Consider the following 26,466-nt stretch of genomic DNA (forward strand, 5'->3'; position numbering starts at 1 on the left):
CCACAATTATGCTTGGAAACTTCAGCACCCCTTTCTCATCTTTTCAAGCACCCTTAGAACACATAACAAGATAGTCCATATCCTGGGCCATAAGGGAAATGTGAGTACATTAAAAAGATTTAACTCATACAGAGTGTGTCTCCAACCACAATGGAATCAAACTAGAAATCAATAACAGTATGATAACAGGAAAATCTCCAAACACTTAGAAACTAAATGTATGTAGAGGAAACATTTAAGGAAAATTATATTACAAATGAGAGAAGGTAAATGGAAGTTCTAGCCAGTGCAATAAAGCAAGAAAAGTAAATAAAAGACATAAAGATTGGAAAGGAGGAAATAAGACTCTCCCTATTTGCAGATAATGTAATTATCTACATAGAAAATTTCAAGAAATCCATAAAAAGTGAGTGACTTCAGCAAGGTTGCAGGAAACAAAGTCAACACACACAAATCAATTAATATTTTTAGACTAGCTATGAACACATCAATGTCAAAATTAAAAATACAGTACCATTTATAATCTCTCAAAAAAAAAAAAACGCAATCTAGGTATAAACCTAAAAAAACATATACAGAACATGTATACCAAAAACTAAAAAACATTGGTGAAAGACATCAAAGAAGACCTAAATAAACGGAATTCATGGATTAGAAAACTTAACATAGTAGAGATGTCAATTCTCCTCAAATTGATATATAACATTAATTACTATCAAAATCCCAGCAAGAATTTTTTGTAGATATGGATAAGGTCTTTCTAAGATGTATATAGAAAGACAAAGGACCCAGAACAGCTAAAACAATTTTGAAAAACAAAGTAGGAGGAATCAGTCTACACAACTTCAAGACTTATTATGTAACTACAATCAACAAGACAGTGGCCCTGGCAGAGGAACAGACACATGGATCACTGCAACAGAACAGAGAATGCAGAAACAAACTTGCAATATGCCCAACTGATTTTCGACACAGGTGCAAAATCAATTCATTGAAAGAAGGATGGATTTTTCAATGAACGATGCTGTAGCAACATCCACTGGGGGAAAAATTTTAAAAGAACCATAGCCTAAGTCTCACACACTATACAAGATTTAACTCAAAATGAGAATGGATCTAAATGCAACTGTAAAACTATAGAGCCTTCTAGAAAATAAGACTGGAGAAAACCTTCAGGCAGAGATCTTAGATGTGACACCAAAAGCATGCACCACGAAGGGAAATTTGATAAACTGGACTCCATCAAAACTAAAAATTTTGCTCTGCAAAGACCCTCTTAAGAGGACTTGAGGAAAAACTACAGACTGGGAGGAGATATTTGCAAACCACACATCTAACAAAGGACTAGTATCTAGAATATATAAGTAATTCTCAAAACTCAACAAAGAGGGGCGCCTGGGTGGCTCAGATGGTTAAGCATCTGCCTTCGGCTCAGGTCATGATCTCAGGGTCCTGGGATCGAGTCCTACATCAGGCTCCTTGCTCAGCGAGGAGCCTGCTTCTCCCTCTGCCTGCCACTCCCCCTGCTTGTATTCTCCCTCTCTCTCTCCCTGGCAAATAAATAAATAAAATCTTAAAAAAAAAACAACCCAAAAAACCCCCAAGAACTTAACAAAGAATCCGATCAGAAACTGGGCAAATAACAAGCACAGATGTTTCACCAAAGAGGATATATACATGTGACAGATAAGCCCATGAATAGATGTGGGTGTGTGGGCTGGGAGGGGCTTGGGCAGGGCCAGCACCTCCATTTGTAGCCTCGCAGGACTCTCTGGATGTTGACTGCTGCCTTGTCCAGGGCCTGGCTCCTCTGTACCTCCAGCAGAGTGTCCTGGTTATCCTGGAACAGAGGAGATCCCAGCATGTAGACGCCTCCACTCATGTCCACACCCCACCTGGGGCCAGGGCCCTATCTACAGAAGGGTCTTTCAGACTTTTCCCTTATGTGCTCCCAGGAGGGCAAGCAGGGGAAGTAGCCCTCAAATTGATCCTGATGTGGCTCAGAGACAGGAGCTGCAACTATACCCCCAGTTCCCAGTCTAAGAACTTCCCATTTTAGTTCTTTCTTCTTGTTCATTCAATCCGGCAAATTTTATTTCTGCTCTGGAGAACCCAATAAGGGGGCAAAAAGTTTCTCTGAAGCTATGTTTTATTTTCCAAAATTCATGTGAAATGTCACCCAACTTGTAGTACAGACTCATGCTTGTTTCAATGGAAACATGTTTCCCCCAGCCTTTGAGTAGGATTCAAAGTGAGTTGATGCGCCCTATTTGCCCCTGAGCTGTGATTTTCTTTGGCCTGCCTTTGTGCTTCACCTGGATCACTGTTCCCTTGGGCTTGCCATCCTAGTCCCTGCAGGGCAAGGACCATCTTTGTTGAACAGAAAGCAGCTTGGTGCTTTGGTGAGTGGTGAGGAGAGGCAGGGGTTTGGTGGCCTCTCCCACCTCCATCAGTCTTGCATCAAGCAAGTGCTGAGCCTCTTCATGTGCCCAGGTGGGCACTGGGGACACAGAGATACACCAGACCTCTGATGGTGGCCTCAAGGAACAGCCAGGGAGGGGAGAAGTGGAGGGATGGGCACTCTCCTCCTCCTCTCCTCGACCACATGCCCGTACTGACCTCACCCTTTATACCCCTGTGGCCCTCAACGTCTATCCCAGCTTCCTGGACAGCACCCTGGGACTTCCCCGATGTCTTCCATTTGACAGCTTCACCTCCCCAGTGGAATCCGAAGCCCTTCTGCCTTTTCCCTCTTGACTAAGTCCAGAACCCCAGCACAGGCCTGGCTAATGCATGGACAGATGAACAGATGGACTGACTAGAGGGTCAGGGCAGGGAAGTCCCTCTGGGAACAGATGAGGATGAGTGAGCAGACTGTGTGGAAGCAGAGGGAGTGAAGGACTTAGGAAGGGGCTATGGGGATGGGGTGGGGCTTGGGTGGGCTGGCAGAGTATGCTTCCAGCACTGATCTTCTCTTCTCCCTCCTCTTTCTCTCTTTGCTCACCCACCCACAGCTTACAAGGCTAGGGGACATGGAGGTTCTGTCCTCCGTGGCTCTTGACCCAACTTGTAGTCCTGGAGGGCCCAAAGGCCAGGCTCAGGGGCTAGAGGCTGTCAGCCACAAGCTGTCTCTGTGTGACCTTGGGCCTTCCTGTAAGTTGTGGGGGATGGAGGTGGGTGGTGGGCGGTGGTGCTGCTTGCACATGCCTGCCCAAGGACAAGCTCTTCTAAGGTGAGGGGTAATCAGCACACTGATTCCTTCCACTGAAGCACTAGCTCCCCAGGGCTCTGAAGAGGTGAAGCTTCCCCAGATCTGACTTCAGACTGTGGCTCCTGGCATGGAGGAGGAGGCCTATTCTCAGGGACAGTGGGAGCCTACCCTGAGCTCCTTCTTGCTTCTGCCTGGTGACTTGGGGCAGCTCCTCCTTATCCTCAGGTCTTGCCTTAGATGCTCCACTCTGAGAAGCCTCCTGGGCTTCTGCAGGCTGGTCTGAGCCCTCCCCACATTCCCCCTGCCTCCCTTCCCCCCCCCCCCAGCATGGCTTTCTACAACCAGGGTGCCTCAGGGTGGGGGCCATACCTGGAGCAGGCTCCCATGGCATTGGCTCAGGGTGGGTGAGGGGATGCCACCTGGTGGGCATGGGACCAGCCCCAAGGAGGAGACTGAGGACCAGCACGTTCAGGGGCTCACCTTCAGGAAAATTTTGGTCTTTCCCACTTTCCATTCTTTGTCTGTCCCCAGCCACATTTCGGCAATGCGCAGAGTCATCTGGCGAGCCTTGTCTCGAAGCTGCCAAGGAGAAAACAGAAGTGGCTTGGTGGAGTTGGAGCAGCCCCTCCCCCCGGGGTGGGGGGAGAGGGAGGGTCCCTTCTCAAAGGCTTTCTGGGATTCAAGTCTTCCTCCTCCCCTGGGTTTCACCATCAGTGCTGCTCAGTCAGGACACAGGCTCAAGCAATTCCAAACAAGGATGGGGCCCAGGGGAGCACCCAGGACCTGGAACCTCAAGGCCACCATGCTTCGCAGGCCTGGAGCCTCAGTGAGGCTGTTGGGTACTTGGACAGCCCAAAGTTTAGGATGGCTGAGTGTTTGAGGAAGGATGGGAAGGACCTCCTGCCCCCAGTAGCAATCCAGCCACACATCATCTCCCCAGCATGCTACCATGGAAGTATTTGCTTTAAAGTGCAGACACCTCCTAGAACCAACATATTCAGCCACCAGCCTCATCCAGTGAGTGTGACCTAGTGTGAGCCACCCCCTCCCTCACTTCCAGGGCCCCCAGGGAGTGAGACACGGGGCTGGAGGAGATGAGAGGAAGGGAGGAACAAGGGTCATTTCAAAGCTTGGAGCCTGGGAAGAGGTCCTCAGCCGCAGGAGGGCAGCTGGAGGACCCCCTTGGAACTGGGGGGTGGGGCACCGGGAGGTAGCAGGGGTGCTGAGGCTGACCACTGCTGCCTCTTAGGGCCCGCGTGCTGAGGCGGAGGCTAACAGGCACCTGCAGGCGCACAGCGTTGGGCAGCACCACGCCGAACCTCCGGGAGAACTCCTCGAACGTGTACCGGATGGGGAAGCCGGACTTGCGGATGTGCACGGTCTCCATCATGCCGGAGTAGCGCAGCTGCCGGATGCACAGCTCGCGGTCGAAGAGCTGCGGGCGCAGAGGTGGGAGGCCCGCTTCCTGAGCCGCTGCACGCGGGCAGCCCGCCCGACCCCCAGCCGTGCCGCCATCCCCAGATACAAGACAACTCAACAACGCTTGGTTTGACCAAAAGTCTCTTTGGAAGACAGGTATTTGTTCTGAAGTCACTGAAAAGTCCCGAAAGTGTTTCCGAGGAGATAAAAGTCGATAATATACAAACTGTGACATCCACAAGAACACTAAATACTCCCCTCATTCTCAGGATATGCAGAGTACTATGAATATAAAAGTTATTTGCATATGTCACGTTAAAATGTTTCCTCCTGGCCTTGCCTGTGTTGGGGTGGGCGCCCCTGCAGCTCTTCCGGCACCATTCTGCCTCCCACAGTCTAGTGGAATGAAGAAATACATTTCCCACCGAGAGTCAGAAAATATTCTAGCCAGCTTAGTCTCTCCGCCTCCCCCTCCCACCCAGAGATGGGCGTGGCCAACAGAGAGGACTATGGGCCTGATGCTTTGCGCAAGGGTATGGGGTCTCAGCCATGGCCCCGGACTCTACACAGCTTAGCCTCTAGAGAACCTCCCCTCAGCCTCCGAGCCAGGAATGTCTAGGGACTAGGGGCACAGCCTCAAATCTGGCAAGCCCACCAGCAGGCAGTTACCCACCTGGAAACACTGAGGGCCACAGAAACAACTGTTTATGGCCATTAGTCTTGGGCAACTAATTGGTTCCCATTTATTGAGCATTTCCTGTGAGCTCAGTGTTTCTCATTTAATTTTTACAACAGCCCTACATGGTGGAGGACTTTAGCTCCAGTTTTAAGACGGATGGCTGAGGCTCAGGGCCACACTCCCAAGTGGCTGAGCCAGGTTTAAACCCTGAGGCTGCCTGGCTCCCCCCCCACCCCCCACCCCACATAGCAGTCGGGGTCTCTGAGAGATGTGCCAGGCGTGCTGGAGAAACAGGAACATCAGCCTCGGGCCCCGCCCACCTGTCTCACAGCTCTGCAAGTGGGGGGTGTGGGTGTGGGCAGAGAGCCTCTGGGAATACAGTTATTATCTAAATATAGGCATTGTGCCTCTAAGTAAGATACATTCTGGATTTCCTAGGCCAGTCCCAATTTCCTATAATTTTATTCTATTCAAAAAATACAATACAATTAATTAACATCCTAGTACTGGTTGCTGCCCCTTATTGAGCGGGGTTTACACATGCAGACTTGCCAAAAACATGTACTTGCTGCCCCCTGCCCCGCCACACGGCAGGCACGATTCTGACTTTACAGAGGAGAAAACAGGCTCAAAGAAGTAAAGCACCTGGCCAAGTGCACATAGCTGGTGAATAGCAGGCCCGAGACAACAGAGCCCTGGGTTATCCAACGTCCTGCCAGTCACCGATCTTTGAATGGCCTAGACTGGTACCTTACTTCAGTGTCCCCATCTCTAAAATGGGGGCAGATAGCTCTAATGCTGACCACTCCCTGATGAAGGGAGTGACGTTACCCTAGATGCCATCAGACTCATCTAATAGATGCCCCCCCGTGCGTGACCCCAGCCTCCCCTCATTACCAGTGGCTTTTTGTACTCATTGGGTTTGATGCAGCGGATGAAGTAGGGCTGGCAGCTGGTCAGGATTTTCATCAGCTGGTCCAGGGACTTCTTGAACTGGCCTGCCAACGTGGAGGGCTGCTTGCTGGAGTCTGCGGACTGCAGGCAGAAGCACAGGCACAAGTGGGGGGCTGGGGAGCTCGGCCTGGGGCACAGCTGACCCAGATGAGGGCTTCTGCCAAGGTCCCACAGATGGGCGGGGCTGCATTCTTGCAGCCCTTCACGCACTGGCCCATCATAGGTTCTGGTGAGTAAGATGGGGCAAGGTATACTGTCTAGGGGTGGGGTCCCCCAAGTGGGGTGTACGAGATGATACACAGAGTGGGAAAGAATGTGAGAACTGGCAACATTCACTTTTTACCTCTACCCTTCTAAGTTTTCAGTTTTCCTATTGGTTTTGTATGTTTTTAAAAAATGTTTTATAGTGCACATTGTAAACATTGTAGTACATGTATATAGTTTTAAAATAGATGTAACAATATCATGGATGCAAGAGGAAACAAGCGCAAGCCCCCAGCAGGCTCAGTGTGTGTTTTGTGCAATGCTCATCTTGGGTGATGCTCCCTGACCAAACCCTTCCCAAGTCAAATGCCCCCGAGCAAAGGCATGTACTGCCAAATTGCATCAACTGGTGACACGAGTCTTAACACTTCTGAGAAGAGGATGCAATCACTGGCACCTTATAGTAACAATGGGCAGCATTTTCTTGTTGTCCTGGTTTGTAAAATAATGTGCATTTCCCTTGCTGTCATCTTGTTCCCTGAAATCCCCGGGACATGCTCTGGGGGCCCCACAGAGCCAGGACAAGCCTGTACTCTGGCCTCAGCTGTGGAGAGTTTAGCCTGGCTCAGTGATACAGGGGGTCCAGCTGGCTGCACCTGGTTCCAGACCTGGGCAATTCCTGCCCAGCCTCACGGCTCCTTGGTGCCTCCCCAGGCCGGCTCTGCACATGGTCCTGCACATGGTGGGTCCTGGGCACCGAGGTCTCAGGAGAGGCCTCCTGCAGAGGTCAGGTGGGGCGTGATGAAAGGTCAAGGGCACCTCAGTGTGGCCAGTGCTGAATGCCTGGCACAGAGGGCAGTTTCCTCTGCCTACACCCCAAGTTCCCGAGCCACTCAGCAGGCCCCATCTCCCTGCCCAGGGGTAGGGGAGCTCCTCATTAGACGATTCATGGGGCTTTTCTGGAACAGTCATTCTTAAGGGGTGGAGGCTTGGCAGGGAGGGGGTGGGCAGACCCTCACCTTGCCAGGAAATCCTAGGCTGCCCTGAGGAGCACTGGGGACTCTCTGCTGCCCACCTTCCTGGCCAGCAGCCTTTAGCACTGCTGCTGCCACACCACACAACACACACCCCTTACCACACACACACACACACACACACCACATACCATACACATACCACACACATCACACATACATACCATACACACCATAGCACACACACCCCCCCATACATACCACACACCCCGTACCACACACACACACACCACATACCATACACTTACCACACACATCACACATACATACCATACACACCATAGCACACACACCCCCCCCATACATACCACACACCCCGTACCACACACACACACACCACATACCATACACTTACCACACACATCACACATACATACCATACACACCACAGCACACACACCCCCCCATACATACCACACACCCCGTACCACACACACACACACACATCACACATACCGTATCACACACACACACACCACGCATCACATGTCACATACACACGTCGCATACCCCCTAGCACACACATACACCACAAACACCATACCACACATGCATCTCACACATCCCACATACACCCCCTATACCCCATACCACACACACATATACCATATGTACCATAGCACACACACCCCCACACATACCACACTATCCCATACCACATACACACACCACACACACCACATACATCACACAGAATGCACCCCACACATCCCACCCCCCATGCACACCAAATACCACACATACCACATACACCCCATGTACCCCCCACAGACACCACACAAAACACACGCACTGTACACACATACCACACAATACACACACCACACACACACATAACATATGCACAGAGACCAATATAGAAAAATAATATTAACAAAAGCAGATGTGGCCCCCCCGGACCACCACGCACTCAGAAGCAGGCATATCCATGTGCACCTGTCCTCTTACTGCCATCCACGCAGCAACAGCAACAGCAACACCCCACTCCTGGTTTGCACTCACTTATGGGCCCTGACTAAACAACTGAGACCCCAGGTGATAGGTCTTCCCTGTGCGTGCATGTCTGACCCCTGAGGCCCTAAGGGCTGAGAGACCAAGGAGGCATTGGCAGGGCCACCCATCGGAGCCCACCTTGAAGAGCTGGCTCCCTGCCTTTGCCCGGATGATGGTACCATGGCCCAGCTTGGTCCCTGCTGACTCCAGCTTGAATATCTCCCTCAGGAACTTGTTTTTGGAGGAGTAGACCAGGGTGAGGATATCTGTGCTCAGCACGTCTCGATTCTTCTCCAGGAAGCCTGTGGGGGAAGCAGAGCCCACCCGCAAGCCCAGTCAGCCATCTTCTCTGACCACGGGGGAAGGGGGGACAACAGGGTGGGGACTCTGGTCACCCCAGGATGCCCGGAGGCGCCCCCACTGAAGCTGCCCTCTCCACGCCTCCCTTGACCTCCCTGTCCAGTTGGAGAGCTCCTGCACCCAGGCCTGCACTCGGCTCTGCCCAGCACCAGTGTGCCACACCCACATCTAAACCTTCCAACCCCCGCACCTGCCAACCCCACCACCAGCCCCTGTCTAAGCCGCTGCCATTCCGTCTGCCTGAATCGTTCCTTTGATCCCAGCCCACCCCTCTGCTCTCTGTCCCACCCTTCCCGGTTCATGGCCCCGGGGCCGGGACTGTCCTAAAGCCACACACTGCCGTGTCACCCTGCCTGAACCCTTTCTCTGCTATCCTGCCACCAGAGCACGCCTTCCTCATCTCGCCCTTCCTCAACTCCCGGGGCCCCTGTGGTCCTGCACTCCACTGGTGCCCAAAGCACCCCAGAGGCCCCAGCTCTCCCACCACCTCCAGCCCCCACCAGCCGCTGCTGGACACTCTTCCCTGCTTATCCAGCCCGGCCAGCTCCGGCTCATTCTTCAAGACCAGCTCAAGCATTGTCTATTCCCGGAGGCTCCCCAGGGCCCTCCTCAGGGCTCCCCTGGCCTCTGTGGGACCTTTCTTAGGGGCCCTACTGCTCAGGTCAGGGGGTCGTCTGAAGACTTTCCCTCTGCTTTGCCAGCCACGGCCCCCCCTTGGTGCACCATGGACAGGAGTGGCTCAGGTCCCTCGACACCTCCAGCCCCAGCCATGACTGGAACTGCCAAGTACACTCTGAAGCCGACCAGCGGCCACAGCAGATGGCAGACGGTGCATCCCTTCAGGATACAGTTTAGATTTCCCTGCAGCGAGATGCCTGGGGGTTCTCATCAGGGCTCTGGCCCACTAAATTTCTGGGTGACCTTGAGCAAGTCTGATGCGGGCAACTGCTTATTCATATATAAAAGAGCTAAAAAGAAAAGAAGTTAAAGGACAGAGTGAGGAAGCCTCCCGCCCCCACCAAGAAGTCCTGAAAATCTGGCAGCCTGGTCATGTTCAGGCAGCTTGCAGTCCAGAGAGGGAGGCATGGCCACTCCTGCCCTCGTCCCTGAGTCCAGATGCAACTCTGGGAGCATCTGCATACACCCCCAGCCGGGGTCTGGGGTGGGGGGGTGGTTACTTCCAACCTCCTGTGAAACTAGTGAGGGGTGGCAGTTACTCTGCTTTTCCTGGGAGCCCAAAATGGAAGGAGGCTAGCATTCACACCACTTGTCTTACTGGCTCAAGGACAGGGTGGTGGCTTGCTGATTAGGAGGTCCTTAGGGCACATTTCCCTCCTCATTATGAGTTTACACTGCACAGGTCTTGGGCGTGAATGTGTGCCCTTAGGCCGCGTGTGCATGTGTGCGCGTGCGCGTGTGTGCTCTCTAACAGTAGGTTTAGGAACCAAGCGGGTCTGTGATTGCTAAGGACGACCTGAGGGCTTGGGAGCCCGTAGCCCCTCCACCAGCCCTGTTCTGGGGTCCTGGAACGTCCTGCTAGGGCCAGGGGCCCCTCCAGCCTGAAGACTGAGAATCCAGAAATTGAGGAGGGGCAGTGTTATGGGCTGAGTTGCATCCCCCTCAAATCCATACGTTGAAATTCTAACCCTCAGTACCTCAGACTGTGACTATATGTGGAGATGGGGCCTTTACAGAGGCGATTAAGTTAAAATGAGGCTATTTGGGTGGCAGTAATCCAGTGTGACTGGTGTCCTATAAGAAGAGATTAGGACACAGATGCACAGAGACACTAAAGATGTCAGAGACATCAGAAGGAACCAACCACACTGACACCTTAATCTGGAACTTGGGGCCTCCAGAACCGTGAGGAAATGCATCTTTATTCCCACCTGGGGAGCTTTGGTTTGGCAGCCTTAGCCAGCTGCTAACACAGGCATGGCTCTGGCCATGGGTAAGAATGGACTTGCCCTAAAGTGGGACACAGGGTCACCGAGAAGGTGATGAAGAAGAGCTGCTTCTCAAAGCCAGGCTGGTGAGGGCTAGGGGCCTGCTGTATGGCTACACTCCTAGGACTTCTAGGGATGACCCCGCAAGGGCACAACCCTGAATTTCCTCCCCCACTCTACCCCTTTAAGTCACCCCACCTTTTAGGGGGATGCTCTGTGCAAACCTACACAGCCTGGTGTGGGGTTAGGGAGACTGAGACGGGGGGAAGGAAGCTGATTTTCCCCACCTCTCCCCCCAGTGCCTATGAGGGGGAAGGCACTGTACCAGGAGCTCCAGGGGCACCATGAGGCCTCACAGAACTGGGGGTGACTGGAGCGAGCATGTGCTGTGCACACAAACCCTTCTCCCAGCTACATGCTGGGGAGGCTGCCCTCTGCAGATGGAGGGTGAGCAGACACTTGGTGGCACTCTGTGCTTCTCCAGGCTTAGGCAGAGCCTCCCCAACCCAGGGTGTTCTCAAAGGGAGGGTTGCATTGAGGCACCCCAGACTCAACCCCCCAGTAGGCAGAGTAAGTGGGGCTTAGCTCATCAGCACAGCATGGCACCCAAAGAAAAACTAGTAAGCTCAGCTTTAATGAACATTAATAGAATTTTAGAAATTCAGAAAGTCTACAAAGAAGCTGTCTTAATCTTAGCATACACAACAATAGTTTCATGTCACTTCAAATAATAAAACTTAGCCTTGAATTGTCCATGGAGGTTGGGATGGACTCAGTGTCTTGTGTTCTGGGACCCTGTAGGTCCCACTGGCTCTGGTCTCTCCCTTTCTGAAGAGCCCCAAAGCCAGGGTCAGGTGGGGACTATGAAGGAGCCACCACCTTCTCATTGTACAACAGAAAAGATCCCCTGACCTCCTAACACCTCACCTCTTCTATGCGAAAATGTCAGCCCTCCTACTGCCTTGTCTCTCCAACTGAAAAATATGCATGGATCATCCCTGACTTTGAGTTTCCAGTTAAACAGACCAGAGCTCCTCCTCATTTCTCCATATGAGCCACAGAGAGAGCTGCTACAGCCGCCTGACTCATTGTCCTGACCACAGCTGCACACTGACTACCTTTCTTATTTTTCTAAGCACACCAAAAGGTTTAACCACCCCAGACCTTTATTTCTCCAGTCAAAACCATGCCTGAGCTTATCATAGCATAAATAAAAATTAACTCAAAATGAATCAAAGACCTAAATGAAAAGTTAAAACTAAAAAAACTCTTGGAAGAATACACAGAGGTAAATCTTGGGTCAGACAATGATTTCTTAGTCATGACACCAAAAGCATGAGCAACAAAAGAAGAAAAAGATACTTGGACTTTATCAAAATGAAACACTTTTGTGCTTCAAAAGACACTATCAAGAAGTGAAAAGATGACCCAGAGAGCAGGAGAAAATATTTGCAAATTACATATCTGATAAGGTACTTATATCCAGAATATATAAAGAACTCTTACAACTCAACGAAAAAAAGACAACTAATTAAAACATGGGCAAAGAGTTTGAACAGACATTTCTCCAAAGATGATATACAAATGAGCAATAAGCACATGAAAAGATGCTTAACATCATTACGCATCAGGGAAACACAAACCAACATTATACTGAGAGACCACTTCAAAGCCACTGGGATGGCTAAAATAAAAAAAACAGATAATAGCAAGTGTTGGTGAGGATGTGGAAAAATTAGAGCCTTCATTTGTTGCTGGTGGGAATGTGAGTTAGTGCAGCCACTTTGGAAAACAGTTGGGTGGTTACTCAAAAAGCTAAATGTAGAATTACCATATGACCCAGTACATACCACAAAGAAGTGAAAACATTTGTCTACATAAAAACTTGCACATGAGCGTTCATGGCAGCATTATTCATAACAGCCAAAAGGTGGAAACAACCCAAATGTTCATCAAGTGATAAAGGGATAAATGAAATGTGCTATATTCACACAGTGGAACATGATCATACTGCAATATAAAGAAACAATTTCCTGACACATGCTATGACATGGACGAACCTTAAAAACATTATGCTAAATGAAAGAAGCCAGCCACAAAGACCACACATTGCATGGTTCCATTTGTATGAAATGTCCAGAATAGGTAAATCCATAGGGACAGAAATTAGTGGTTGCCCAGGATTGGGGGAAAATGCAGATTGATGGCTAATGGGAGGTTTCATTTTGGAGTGATGAAAATGTTGTAAACTTACGGCAATGATTATACAACTCTGTGAATATACTAAAGACCATTGAGTTATACAGTTAAAATGGGAGATAATATGGTATGTGAATGATATCTCAATAGAGCTAACACTAAAAAACAAAACAAACCATGCATGGTCCATTCCATTCCCTCTTTCCCATTGCTTGCTCTGCAAAATGACCTTGTTCTCTCGGCTTTCTTCCCATGGCCTTCCTGGAATGATCCAGATTTGGAAGGAAGGGGAAATAGAGAGGAGCTGCACCTACCTTCTGTCTGGTAGTACACCTCGCCCGCAAAGTGGGTGATGCCAAATCTGGCATCGTGGATGTTCCTGGGCTGCAAGAAGGCCTTGTTGTTGGCATGGACATTGTTCAGTTTTTGCAGCATGGTGGTATCTGTCCCCTGGAAGAGCACAGACACTCTATGGGCCGACGTCCCAGAATCCAGCCATGGGGAGGTCAGCTGACACATCCACAGGGCTCACAGGCTCCCTCACAGGGGCAAAGCAACTGGGCTCAGAATGGCTGAGGACCCTTCTACAGATGGGAAACTGCTGCCCAGGGATTGGTGGCTGGTCACAGTGAGCGAGGACCGAGCTGGGAGCAGAGATGGGGTCTGCCACCCTCCACCTGCCAGCTCTCCTGCTCCACCCTTCCTTACAATTATCCAGGGACGCTGACCCTGGATTCACCCTTCTCTGGACTCCGAGCTCTTACAGACTGCTTTGAAAATCTACCTCCCTAAGGACAGGCGGAGTTCCTTGAGGGCGAGCAGGCAAACATTTCCATCTCTTGCACCTTGCAGCCCTTGGCCCGCGGGTGCTTAGCAAGCCCCTCCTGGGGTGAGTTCTTGGAGTAGATAATCAGTGACTGCAGGTCCTGCTTCTGGGGAGGGGGAGGGGAGTGGGGGGGTGGTCAGTGAGCCTCCCTGTAGGAGGTGGACCTAGCAGGCGAGGAGGTTGCTTAGGCTGGGGCTGGTCTGCTAACGCCTGGCAGAGGTTTTGGCAACCCAGGGACCCATGGGCTACCCTAGGGGAGTTTCCCAACCTCAAGGGCAAGAGCCATGAGCGGGGGTCTCCACCTGAGGGTCGGCAGGCTCAGGGGTTTACCTGTGGGAAGTGGCTCTCTTCGTCCAGGAGGGAGATGATGCTCATGGGCTTGAGGGCCAGCAGGTCCAGGGTGGGCCGATTGTCGTTGTAGTGGATGTAGTCCCAGGCAATGTTCTCCGAGAGGTACTCCTCCTGCTCCATGGTGAACACGTGCTGCACGAAGAACTGCTGCAGGTGCTCGTTGGCAAAGTTGATGCAGAGCTGCTCAAAGCTGTGGAGGGAATGCACACCCAGACGTGGAGCACGGTTAGCCCTGTCCCTGTCGCCGCTGGCAGGAACCGCGGGCCCCCAACCATTTGCATCCAGCCTCACGTGCATGCCCGAGGATGCACATCCCCACACACGTGTACTGCCTCTTCCCTCTGTCTCTGCCACCATCACCTCCTCCAGCCCGTGGCAAACAGACTAAGAGAATGTCATCAAGAGACCTTCCTTAGGGGACCAGGTGTCCCGTAGCAGCCCCAGCCCCAGGGGCAAGAGGCCTGGGTGATGAGATGAGCTTCTGGAGACCCGGTAACGGTGATGCCTGCTGGGCTCCTTTGTATCAGTCAGACACACTGCTTACTCCCGCCCCATCCTCCAGCTGCTCTTCCTCCTGGGCACCCCACCTCGGAAATGATCCCTCCATTCATCACCCCTGGCTCAAGTCACCTTGGTCAAGAACCAAGGGGTCACGCTTGACACCTCTCCCTGCCTCCTCCCCAGTTCCAATCAGCTGCCAAAGTCTGGTCCCTGCTTTCTCCATCACAGCACCCTGACCTGTGTACTCCCTTCCACTCCCATGGCAGAGGCCTGTGTCCAGACTCCTTTATTCCCCCCCCACCCCGGGAAACCCAGGGGTGGCCTCCAGGGGCTCTCCCTGCATCCCCCCATCTCCATGTGCCACTAGGGGGAGCTCTTTGGCCAGCAGCCCCATTGTCCCCCTGCTTCCAATCGTCCCAGGTTTCTCCGCTGTTTTCAGATCCCCTCAGACAGAGACATAGTACAAAGCCTTCCTGCATCTCCCAGGGAGTGGCCTGGGTCACCGTAGCCTCCTTCCCTCGATGCTGTGAAGGCACCCGCTTCTTCCCTGCCTCTGAGTGGTCACACGTTTGCTGCCACCCTCCTCTCTTTCCTCATTACCCGCCTAGTTTTGTTCAACCCTTGGCTCTCACTTAGGCCTTTCTTCCTCAGGATGGGTTGCCCATTTACGCAAATCCTCATCATACGTGAGACTGGTCGTTCAACCCCTGTTAACCCAAGAGGTGAGGGGACAGGTCCACCGTGTCCCCCACTCCCAGCACGCTGCCTGGAGAGCGCTCAGTGGCCACCTGCAGGAGGGGACTGCAGCTCTGTAGTAAACACAGCTTGTGGCTCCTCCAAGGAGGGGCCCCGGTATAAATGACCGGATCCCCCTTAACCAATAATTCATCCACCTCCAAGGTGTCCAATGTGCGTGGTCTGCTCAGCCTGTCCCTCTTGGGGACAGAAACCAATGATCTGAATCACACTTGAGTTTCCTGTGCCTGAGAGCTGCCCTACACTGGGCTTAGTTCTGCCAGCCCTGCCCATCCCCCCGGCGCACAGGGAGCAGGCCTTCGCCCTGCCCTCCCAGCTGACTGGGGAGGCAGCAATCCCAGAGTGTCCCTGCTTGCTTGTCCTGAGGTCCTCGTTGTCCTCATCTGTTGTTCTCCTGCCACCTGATAATGCCCCAGGGCATCACTCGTCCTCATTTGGCTCCACTGCCTGACTCTCTCAGCACCCTGTCCACCCCCCTCCCCAGCCTTCATCAGTCCCAGCTAGGCATCAGTTTTCTGACCTGCCTCCTGCTCTGGCTCCTGGGCCTCCAGTCTGGGGTGCTGGGACACTGGGACACAGGGTCAGGGGTGTCCTGCCTTGCCTTACCCTTGCCAAACTCCAAAGTCAGGGATGGTCACATGTCCCCTACTTTCCCCCATTGCCTAGCACGATAGCTCATCTAGAGATGCAGTTGAATCAATGCTGCTGATTTCCATTTTCACCCCAGCCTCATGTGATCATTCACTTTAATTCCTTAGGAGAGCAGACGGCTCAAGAGAGGTGACAAATGCTGGGACTTCAGCCTGGCGCTTGGGGATGCTTGTAGCTAGCTGTGTGGGGTGTCAGGGGAGGTGCACAGACTGTCTCGCTGCAGACAGATTCAGGCCTGCAGAGCAGAATCGCATCTGGGAAAAGGTAGGAGGGGTCCCTGCTCCCGGTCTCGTTGGGGGAGGAATGGTTACCCTCCAGCTTGCTCAGTTAGAGAGGAGCTAAGCTGATCTCCCCCATTCTCTGACAGCAGGTGAACTGAGATCTTCATACCTATTGTTCTGGAAATTTTCAAAGCCAAATATGTCCAGGAGGCCGATGGCTCTTCGCACATTTTTGGGGTCCTGGGCAGGTGGAGTGAAAATTGCAGTGTTGATCTTCTTGACAATCCACAGGAAGAGGTGCCCATAGATGCCCTGAGGAGACATGGGGTAAAGCCCATGGGCTTTGAAGCATAAGAGGAAGGCGGCCCCTGATCTCTAAGCTCACCTGCAAAGGCTGCACGCACACTGGATCTCATGGACCTACTGAGGGGCACTCTCCCTACTTTAAAGGCAAGAAGCTGAAGCCCAGAGAGGCTGGGAAGCCCACTGTCACCAGACAGGTGACTGGCAGAGTCAGGACTTGCCCAGCCATCTCTGCTCTTGCCTGCTCTCCCCCAGCAGGGCAAGGAGCTGTGTTCAACAGAGAGACACATGGACCCCTTCTCCCACAGCTCTGTACCTTGACAAAGGCGTCCCTCCGGTCTGCAGCCTGGGTGATGTTCAAGGGCCTGGTGACAAACTCCCCTCGGATGATGATGGAATGCTTGACCAGACAGTCCTGGAGTGCCTGGTACTCCACCTGGAAAGGCAGGTGGCAACTGGCATCACAGCTATTGGGGGGCAGGGCCTGGCTCCGGGGCTCGGACCTACTTAGGTCACGTCTTGTTCTCTCTTGTGACCAAACACCCTATGCCCAAGGCCTGAGGGTGGGAGATGCCTGTGGGGCCATCCAGCAGGGCCAGGCCAGATGGAAGCTGGAGTCAGCGTCCTGGGCAGGCCCTGGCCCAGTTCCAGTCTAAGCACCAGGATGTCAAGAGTGTTCAGGAAGGATGCACAAGCTGGGTGGGTCCTGGGCATGCTGGCTGCTTGGTTTACCAGCTCTGTGCTAGTCTTCCAGGGGCTGGGGAAGGGGCTGGGGCCATAAGCAGACCTGGGAAAACAATGGGCGGGGAGGGCTCTGAGGCCAGGCCATTGGCCTCTGGATATGCCCCAACCGAAGCCACTCCTGCTTCGGCCTAAGGGAGCAAGAGGATTCTGGATGGGCCAGTCCCTCTCACCATGCAGGGAACACTGAGCCAGCAAGAACCCAAAGAACCCTGAATCAAATAAAGAACATTAGCAGCAAAATGTGATTGCTTTGCTTGTTTGCTTCTTTTTTTTTTTTTTTTTTAAGATTTTATTTATTTATTCATGAGAGACAGAGGCAGAGGGAGAAGCAGGCTCCTCGCGGAGCAGGGAGCCCGATGTGGGACTCGATCCCAGGACCCTGGGATCATGACCTGAGCCGAAGGCAGACGCTTAACCGGCTGAGCCACCCAGGCCTCCTTGCTTGTTTGCTTCTGATGCTATCAACTTCCCACCAGAACTGTCAATGGGGTGTGATGTGGAAGACATTATAATGTCCCCAGGGCAAAGATATTTCTCCACCCAGTGCCTGCTGTTCTTCCTCCAAGTCCAGGCTCCATTTGGTCTCTGTACTAACCTGGAGGGCTAATGGTATGAGCACATTCCACTTCCCCAGAATAGCACAACTCACGGAGAAGGTGGGGACTTGTTGAAGGGAGGTAGGGAAGGGTCCAGCGTAAGGGCCCTGGGTTATGTGGCCGTGTGGGGAGAGCTTGGGGACTGCGTGGGGTGGGGAGTGAGGATGCTGAGTGAAGGCCACTGAAGAACAGGGGGCGGGGGGGGGGGGGTGACACAAGAAAAGAGAAGAAATGTGTTAAAGCCAGACTGATCATTTCGTTGCTTTGTTAAAGATTAGCTCACATGGCTTCCCATCCTGCTTCCCACCCCCAATGCCTGCAGTGCCCAGATGGGTGCAGGGGTTGAGTTGAGAGCCTGGGGAGAGGGGTGGGGGGCAGGAGTGGGAGCCTGGGAAGGGTTAATGACAACCAGGGGTTGGGGGGCTATGAGCCCAGGCCCCTGGGGCCCCTCACAGACATGGAAGCTCGACGTCACAATGGCAGAGCTACCTCCAGTAACTTGAGCACAGTGGGAAAGGCCGGCGTGTCCATCACGTCAGAGGAATCCAGGTTCTCGAAGACTGCAGCTGGGGAGAGAAGCAGGGGAGAGAGCGGTGAAGCGGCCTGAAGGGATGGGACAGGGGCCCCAGGAGGGCCTGAGCCGGGGGCAGCCCCAGATCCAGCTATTATAGGCACCTGTCGCTGGGTGGGAGGCACTGCTTCTCCCAGACCTTCTCTTCGGGAGACAAGGTCCCTGGGGATTACCAGCCCCTTCGCTGTGAAGGAATGTAACAGACTGCTTCCCCCTCTGCTCAGCGAGATCGTGGCTCTGCCTCAAAGGGAAGTTTGAGGAAATGAAGGCTGGTGCTGGTGCAGGCGGGGTGGGGTCTACTAAGGAACAGGATGAGCATCGGCCCCCTTCACTCTACTCTGCTGTCCACGGAAACCTAGGCCTGCCTTCCTTCAGTCAGTCACACAAGCGGACATTAACAGGGCACAGCTATAGGCCAGGCCCAGCCCTACTGCAAGAGTCTCCCGACTGGTCTCTCCAGTTCAGTCCCCATCTTCCAGCCACCTCCGCTCAGGGGGGCTGCCAGGCCTGGGGACAGGGGCAGTGTTGTTCCTGTGCATATATTTTTTCTTTTTTAAACTTGAATAAATTATAAAATAAAGCATATAGATAAAAAAAGTATATAGAACCCAAAGGCCCTGTGCTACTTGCTGGGAATTCCATAAATGGAGAGACCTGGCCCTGCCTGGGGTGCTGTGCATCCAAGAAGGGAGGCAGGAAGCAAATGATGGTGTCATATGCTGTTCCAGGTGCTGAGACCAAAGGGGGCCGGGAGCAGCCCTACTGTCATTATAATAAATAATGACTCAGTTAACACCGTGAAACCACTACTACAGCCAAGATACAGAGCCTGGCCCACACCTGAAGCCCTCACAGTCCTTTCCTGCTAAGACCTGCGTTCCTCCCCACTCACTCATGGAAACCACTTCCTTGCTTTCCATTATCCTTTTACTACCTAAATATTGATCTGAAACAGCATTTAATTTCAGCTGTTTTTAAATTTTGTGTTAAGGGTGATCTAATTGAATGTCTGATCTTGTAGATCAGCCTGGTTTCACCCTCAACATCACATTTGTAATACTCTTCCATGTTCCAGTGCCCCCTGTGTGCAAGTCAGCGCCCACCTGTCACCTGCAGAAGTGCCCAGTTCAGTTGATAGATCCTATGGGCACAGTGACAACTCACCTGGAGATTTCCTTATGTGGTGCGAGAGGGGGTTCAAGTTCATGGAACAGTTTACTGAAAAGTCTGTCCTTTCCTCACTGCTCTGTGAATTGGTGTCCTTCGTGAATTCTAGAATCAGCCATTGTTCCTTCCAATATTGCCTTTGCCCCATTCTTTCTCTCGTCTTTTAGCATGTCAATTAAAAGTATGTTACTGTTTCTCACTTGTCCTCCACATCTCCTACTCTCTCTTATGTTTTCCACCCTTCTGTGTCTCTATGCTGTGTCCTGACTTTTCCTCCACTCACACATCCCCTCTCCATGTGTATAAAACTGGCTTTTTGGGGCACCTGGGTGGCTCAGTCGGTTAAGCGTCTGCCTTCGGCTCAGGTCATGATTTCAGGGTCCTGGGATCCAGCCCCACATTAGGCTCCCTGCTCAGCGGGGAGTCTGCTTCTCCTTCTCTCTCTCCCCCAGCTCACGCTCACTCTCTCTCTCTCTCTAATAAATAAATAAAAATTAAAAAAAAAAAAAAAACCTGGCTGTTAAAACATCCATTGAGTTCTTCATTTTGGTTTTTATTTATTTATTTATTTTATATTTTAGAATTTCTATGTGGCTCCTTTTAAAATCTATAACGCCACATTTTCCATTTTCAGTTCCCTGTCTAAATTTTCAAGCTTGGCTTTTTCTTTTCTTGAACACAGCCACACGTAGATGCTTTGTGGTTTGTGTCCAATAATCCCAACATCTGAAATCTTTGTGGCTCTATTTCTATTGTCTATTATTTCTGCTGGTGTTTGCTCATGATGTCTTATTTCCTCGTTCCTACTTATCTTTGGCTGCATGTTGGGTGTTAAATTTGAAAAACTGTCCGAAGGAATAATGTGTAATCTAGGTTGATGCTATTTTCCTCCAGAGAGGAACTTCCATCAGATGCTTGGAGGCACTAACAGGCCAGGACACCCTGATGCCCAGACCACCTGGATGCTTACAAATGGGTTTGCAAGTTCATGCATGGCTTTGTTTACTCGGTCACCCTTAACCTAAGGGGGTAGCCCTTTAGGGTCCCTGCTACAACAGGGGGATGATCAGAGTTTTCATCTTTGGACAGCCTTAAGCTTTGACATCTTCCCTTGAACCCCGTGAGACCTCCAAAATCGTAGCTATAATTTTCAATGAATTTTTCCAGGACAGGGTTAGACCATGTGATCTTGGCAGGCTCTTGAGGTGAGAACTCCCAGAGATTTCTTCCTCCTCCTGTCCCGGTCCCCCCTCCTCTTCCTCCCCAGGGGGTGCAGTTTGGGTGGAAACAGCATTACCCATAAACTTCACGTTGCCCAGGTGGAGGATGGCCGCCAGCAGCTTGCTGAGGTCCCAATTCTCCGAATCAGAGAACATGAGGATCTTCATGGCGGAGCGGACGTGGGCGTAGTCCTTGGCGTCATTGACGCCCTCACAGGAGGTGCAGTTTCCCTGGAGGATCGGCCACGTCAGCATTCTGGGGGCCACCCCCCACCCCACCTCCTCCATCGTAGGGCTAGCAAGGCAGAGATGTGTCAGGGACTCAGGCAAGGGCCCCTAATAAGTGACACTTCATAGGCCCCGGGCGGACTCTGAGAGGCCACCTGGAGGCCGGAGCTCCGAAAATGCACAAAAGTACTGCGGGAGGTGGAATCACGATGACATAGACACAGCGTGCCTGGGCTTTGCAGCCGGCGCTGGCATCATTCAGCGTCTCCGGGCCTCTATTTGTCACCCATCCCCCGTAATGCCTGCCTTACCCTCTCTGGGGAATCCTGGGAGTTCATTCCTTTAACAAACACCTTCCAGGGCTCCCTGTGTGCCAGGCCCTGTGCTACTCGCTGGGAATTCCGTAAACGGAGAGACCTGGCCCTGCCTGGGGTGCTGTGCATCCAAGAAGGGAGGAAGGAAGCAAATGATGGTGTCATATGCTGTTCCAGGTGCTGAGACCAAAGGGGGCCGGGAGCAGCCCTACCGGGAAGCAGGGAAAAGCTTCCTGGAGGTGGAACCTGAGCAGCATAGGGAGCCGGCGGTCTAGGCAGTGAACAGCGGAGCTAGGCTGGGAGGTGGAGACAGGGACAGGGCTTGCAAGGAAGGTGGGGTCCGGAGGCACTTGGAAAGCATGCCAAGGAGCCGCAGGGAGCCCCTGCAGAATTGTAGTCCAAGACGTGATCTGTCAGCCTTGCACCGTGGAAGGTCGGCAGAAGGGATGGTAAGTTAGGGGTCAAGTCTGGCGACAGGGAGGATGCGGGAGAAAACTACCACCAGGATCCAGGAAGAAATGAGGAAGGCCTCCAGGCAGTGAACACAGGAAGGGTTAGGCAGGAGAGATTCAAAAGGTGGAACTCCACCATCCCCTTTTCAACAACCTTGAGCTGGCGCGGGGATGCAGCCCAGAGCAAGAGCAAGGTCCCCGCTTTGCTAGAGTTCAAGTTCTACAGGCACCTACAAGGATGGGCGTTTGGAATGAAATCGAGGAAGGAGAAGCGTGGTTACGACTCTCCGTCACCTACTGGAACCTCGGTCTGCAGGATCCAGAGAAAGCTGAGGTGTGTGGGGTAGGACTATGCGTTCAGCAGAGAATAAGGAAGCACACGGACAAGGGTAAGTCTCTGAGCGTTGTTAAGAACAGAAGAAGGGTGGAGTGGAAGATGGAAAAGGGCAACCCTCAATCCCTGCCTCAGGGCTTTTCTGGGGCTGTAAACCACAGGCGGAGCAGGAACCAGCCCTCCTCTTTCTCCTTTCGCTATTGAGAGACGCGGCGGGGGGGGGGAGGGGGGGCGGGGAGAGGCGGGGCAGGGCGGTGCTGCGCAGAGAGCGGGAGGGGAGAGGCGGGACCGGGAGGGTAGGGACAGGGGAAGGCAGTGCTGGGTGGAGAGAGGCGGGACGAGGAGGGCGGGGGCGGGGCGGAGAGAGGTGGACGGGAGAGAGGTGGACCCGATAAAGGCGGGGTGGAGAGGGCAAGGGAAGGACGGGGAGAGGTGGAGCAGCGAGAGGTGGGGCGAGGAGAGCAGGGGCGGGGCGGGGGGTCGAGGAGGGCAGGGGCGGGGCGGGGGTCGAGGAGGGCAGGGGCGGGGCGGGGGGCGAGGAGAGCAGGGGCGGGGCGGGAGAGGTGGACCGGAGAGAGGAGGGGCGAGGAGAGCAGGGGCGGGGGGGGGGGAGAGGTGGACCGGAGAGAGGCGGGGCGAGGAGGGCAGGGGCGGGGCGGGGAGAGGTGAACCAGAGAGAGGAGGGGCGGGGAGGACAGGGGCGGGCGGCGCAGGCCTCACCATTGTCAGGTAGTGGTACTCGGAGGGCGTCCCCAGGCTCAACAGCTGCTTCTCCTCAGCGCTCATCCCCATGAGCATGGAGTAGAAGATGTGGTAGTTCCGCTCCTCCGGGGCCTGGTGGGGAAGGTGTTGCAGAGAGCCTGGTAAACATTCCCCTGAGGCTGCCGGGCTTCAGGACTGCCCCCCCCACCCCCCCCACCCCCGCCTCCAGCCCTGTCCCAGCTTCTGCTCCAAGGTCTGTCAACCAGATGTGGCTCTGGCATTGACCCAAGGGTCGTTTGGCTCTGTGGATGTCCTCATTCTGGGCCTCCAAGGCCAGCTCATGCCCACAGTCCTGTGCTAGAGGCCACCCACCAAGCCCAGCAAACACATGGCTCCCAGGTGCTTCCCTGCATCTCCACTGCTCTTCCCAGCCCTGAAGACATCTTGCCTAAATTGCAAGCTGGGAGTGATGCCAGGATCCAGTTCCTTAGCTGGTGACTGTCCTGGCCTTAAAATTAATTCTGGTAGAGGTGGGTAGTAAGCACCAAAGAATGTAGAACATGATATGGATGGAAAATTCAAAACAGAAAATGTCATCATTTCTTTTTCTTGAATACTGGGAAAGGACCATCATTATCCCATTCTAGGGGTCCTTGGCCATCTCAGGGTAAGGCCAGGGTTCAGTGGCAGCAAACTAAGACCAATGGAGGTTTGGGGAGGTCCCTGGGGAGGTGTGAGAGTGATGGGAGGGAGCCTCTCTTGGAAGCCTCCTCATTCCCTGGCTCCCAGTCCCAGGATGGGTGGAGGTTTCCCCAGGACCAGTGCAGCAGAGGGAGGCCTCACCTGCCGGCAGACCCGGGACTTCTCCAGCAGAAATTGCTCGATGCGTGCACCCTCGATCACCCCACTAGGGTTGAAGTGGATGTCGATATACTTCCCAAAGCGGCTTGAGTTATCATTTCGGATTGTCTTGGCATTTCCGAAGGCTGAGGGCCAGAGGGTGATGCCCATGATGGGAGCAGAGAAGAGAAAATTTACTTTGAGTGGGATCATCTGGGAAGGCTTCTGAGAGGAGGTGGCTGAGCCCAGAGTTGAAGGATGGGTAGTGTTGCACTAGAAAGTGGTGACAGCCAAGAGTATGCCGAGAGGAAGACAAAGTGCAAGTAAAGGCGGAGATGTCAGTAAGCATGGGGTGTATTTGCAGGGGGGATGTTTGGCTGGAGCATAAAATACAGGAGGAAAGCAGTGGAAGATAGATGGAACTAGTTAGTAGCATAGAGCCTTGAATGCCAGGCTAAGAAGTTTAGAATTAGTCTGTGGGTGATGGGGGAGGCAGGAAAGCTTCTGAGGGAGTGTGGGAACAGATTTGTATTTTAGAAAGATTGCTCAGGCTGAAGCTGGGGCTGGCTTTGAGAGGGCAAGCTTGCAGGGAGAATAGCAACAGCTGGCAGGGACTAGGCTCAGAGGAGGTCAGAGCAGAAGGCATCTGGATTGCAGCATGATCCAAAGTGCATTTCATAGAGCTGTTTCTGCAAGCTGATTCGAGCCACAATAAGAAAGACCCTTTGCATTGCATCTTACTGCATACACACCCTCACCTGCACACATTAGTAAAAGAAAATATTCAGTACTGGTTCTGACCAAGAACAATGCACTGGGGTATTTTCTATTCTATGCAATTTAATTTGTCCTAAAAGACTGATTTCATGATCCAGTGGTGGGTTGGGATGCAAGCTGACAATACTACCATACAGCATTAGTCCCATGAGAAAAGGAAAAGGGTTCCTTGGTGTCCGCCTTGAGGTATCCTGACAGACAGCAGAGGCTCCTATAGGGGCTAGCTATGCTTGGGAAACCTACTTCATATTGTTGAACCCAGTGGCAGATCTCTCTTCAAGAAAGAGCCTGACGTAGGCCCCTTTGGGTAGAAATCGGCAAGCTGATTCTGAAATGTATATGGAAAGGTAAAGCACCTACGATGGCCAATTTTGAAAAGGAAGAACAAAACTGGGGGTCGTGATTGAAAAACTGACTAAGCTATAGAACTAAGCTACAGAAATCCAGACAGTGTGGCATTGGCAGAAGGGTATTCAGAGAGCAACAGAACAAAACAGAGAATCCAGAAACAGACCCACACATGGATGGCCAACTGATTTTAGACAAAGGTGCAAAGGCCACTCAATGGAGAAAGAATAGTCTTTTTGACAAATGGGGCTGAAATTATTGGATAGCCTTCTGAAAGAAAAGAAGAAAAGAAAGGGAAGGGAAAAATGAGAAAAAAGCAGAAACTCGACTTATACCTTGCACCATAGAAAAAATCAACACAAAATAGATCATGGACCTAAATGTAAAAGCTAAAACTGCACCACATCTAGAAGAAAACATAAAAGAAAATCTCTGGATTAGGCAAAGATTTCTTTTTTTTTTAGAGAGGGAAGGGGGAGGGGCAGAGGGAGAGAGAGAATTTAGCGGAGCGGGACACGGAGTTTGATCTCACGACCCTGAGATCATGACCCGAGCCAAAATCAAGAGCTGAATGCTTAACCGACTGAGCCACCCAGGTGCCCCAAAGATTTCTTAAATACGACACCAAAGGCATGATCAATAACAGAAACAAAAATAAATTGAACTTTATGGAAATCAAAAACTTCTGGCCTATAAAAGACCCTGTTGAAAGAATGAAGGGACAAACTACAGACTGGGGCAAAATATTTGCAAAACACATATCTTATAAGGGGCTTGTATCCAGAAGATATAAAGAACTCATAAATCGTTAATAAGGAATCAACTCAATTTAAAAATGGGCAAAAGGTTTGAATAGACACAGAGAAGATACCCAGATAGGAAATAAGCCCATGAAAAGACGCCATTAGCTGTTAGGGAAACTTGAATTAAGGCTATGGTGAGACACCACTCCGCGCCCCCTGCGGTAGCAAACCAACACCCTGGCAGTACCAAGTGCTGGCGAGGACGTGGAGCGACCAGGACTCTCATATTTTGCTGCTGGGAATGCAAGATGGTACAGCCACTTTGGGAAACATTTTGACAGTTTGTGACAAAGGTAAATGGCTCACCATTTGACCCAACAATTTCATGCCTAACATGTTTATTCAGGAGAAAAACACATGTTCACACCAAAACCTGTACGCAACTGTCTGTAAAGCTTTATTCATAATCACTAAAAACTATAAACAACCCGGGTGTCCTTCAGCTGGTGAATAGACCAACTGTGACACTTCTACGTCGATAAAAGAAATGAATTACTGATGCAGACAACGGCATGAAAAATCCCAGATGCATCATGCTAACAAGAGTAGGCAGACCCAAAAGACGGCACACCATAGGATTTCATTTATATAAGCTTCTGGAGAAGATAAAACTACAGTTGACCCTTGAACAATGTGGGGGTTAACGGTGCTCACTCCCCGTGCAGTTGAAAACCTGTGTATAACTTTTGACTCCTCAGAACTTAACTACTGATAGCCCATTGTTGACTGGAAGCCTTACTGATAACATAGTCAATTAACACA

At 52.0% G+C, this 26,466-nt stretch overlaps 1 protein-coding gene across 1 annotated transcript in view; it reads right to left on the reverse strand.

Moving 5' to 3' along the window:
* The window catches only part of MYO7B (myosin VIIB), a 68,310-nt gene that overhangs the window by 34,441 nt on the left and 7,403 nt on the right, over positions 1 to 26,466 (reverse strand). The window contains exons 6-18 of the mRNA XM_078070021.1: positions 23,780 to 23,922; positions 22,955 to 23,068; positions 20,984 to 21,137; positions 18,438 to 18,514; positions 16,925 to 17,044; positions 16,475 to 16,617; positions 14,156 to 14,366; positions 13,314 to 13,449; positions 8,633 to 8,796; positions 6,207 to 6,344; positions 4,494 to 4,646; positions 3,692 to 3,790; positions 1,746 to 1,840 (exon numbers count right to left, since the gene is read on the reverse strand). Coding sequence (XP_077926147.1) covers positions 1,746 to 1,840; positions 3,692 to 3,790; positions 4,494 to 4,646; positions 6,207 to 6,344; positions 8,633 to 8,796; positions 13,314 to 13,449; positions 14,156 to 14,366; positions 16,475 to 16,617; positions 16,925 to 17,044; positions 18,438 to 18,514; positions 20,984 to 21,137; positions 22,955 to 23,068; positions 23,780 to 23,922 — 1,747 coding nt within the window. The remainder of the gene's footprint in view (positions 1 to 1,745; positions 1,841 to 3,691; positions 3,791 to 4,493; positions 4,647 to 6,206; positions 6,345 to 8,632; positions 8,797 to 13,313; positions 13,450 to 14,155; positions 14,367 to 16,474; positions 16,618 to 16,924; positions 17,045 to 18,437; positions 18,515 to 20,983; positions 21,138 to 22,954; positions 23,069 to 23,779; positions 23,923 to 26,466) is intronic.

Source organism: Halichoerus grypus, chromosome 4 (genome assembly GCF_964656455.1).
Source record: "Halichoerus grypus chromosome 4, mHalGry1.hap1.1, whole genome shotgun sequence".
In the NCBI taxonomy this organism is placed as follows: domain Eukaryota; kingdom Metazoa; phylum Chordata; class Mammalia; order Carnivora; family Phocidae; genus Halichoerus; species Halichoerus grypus.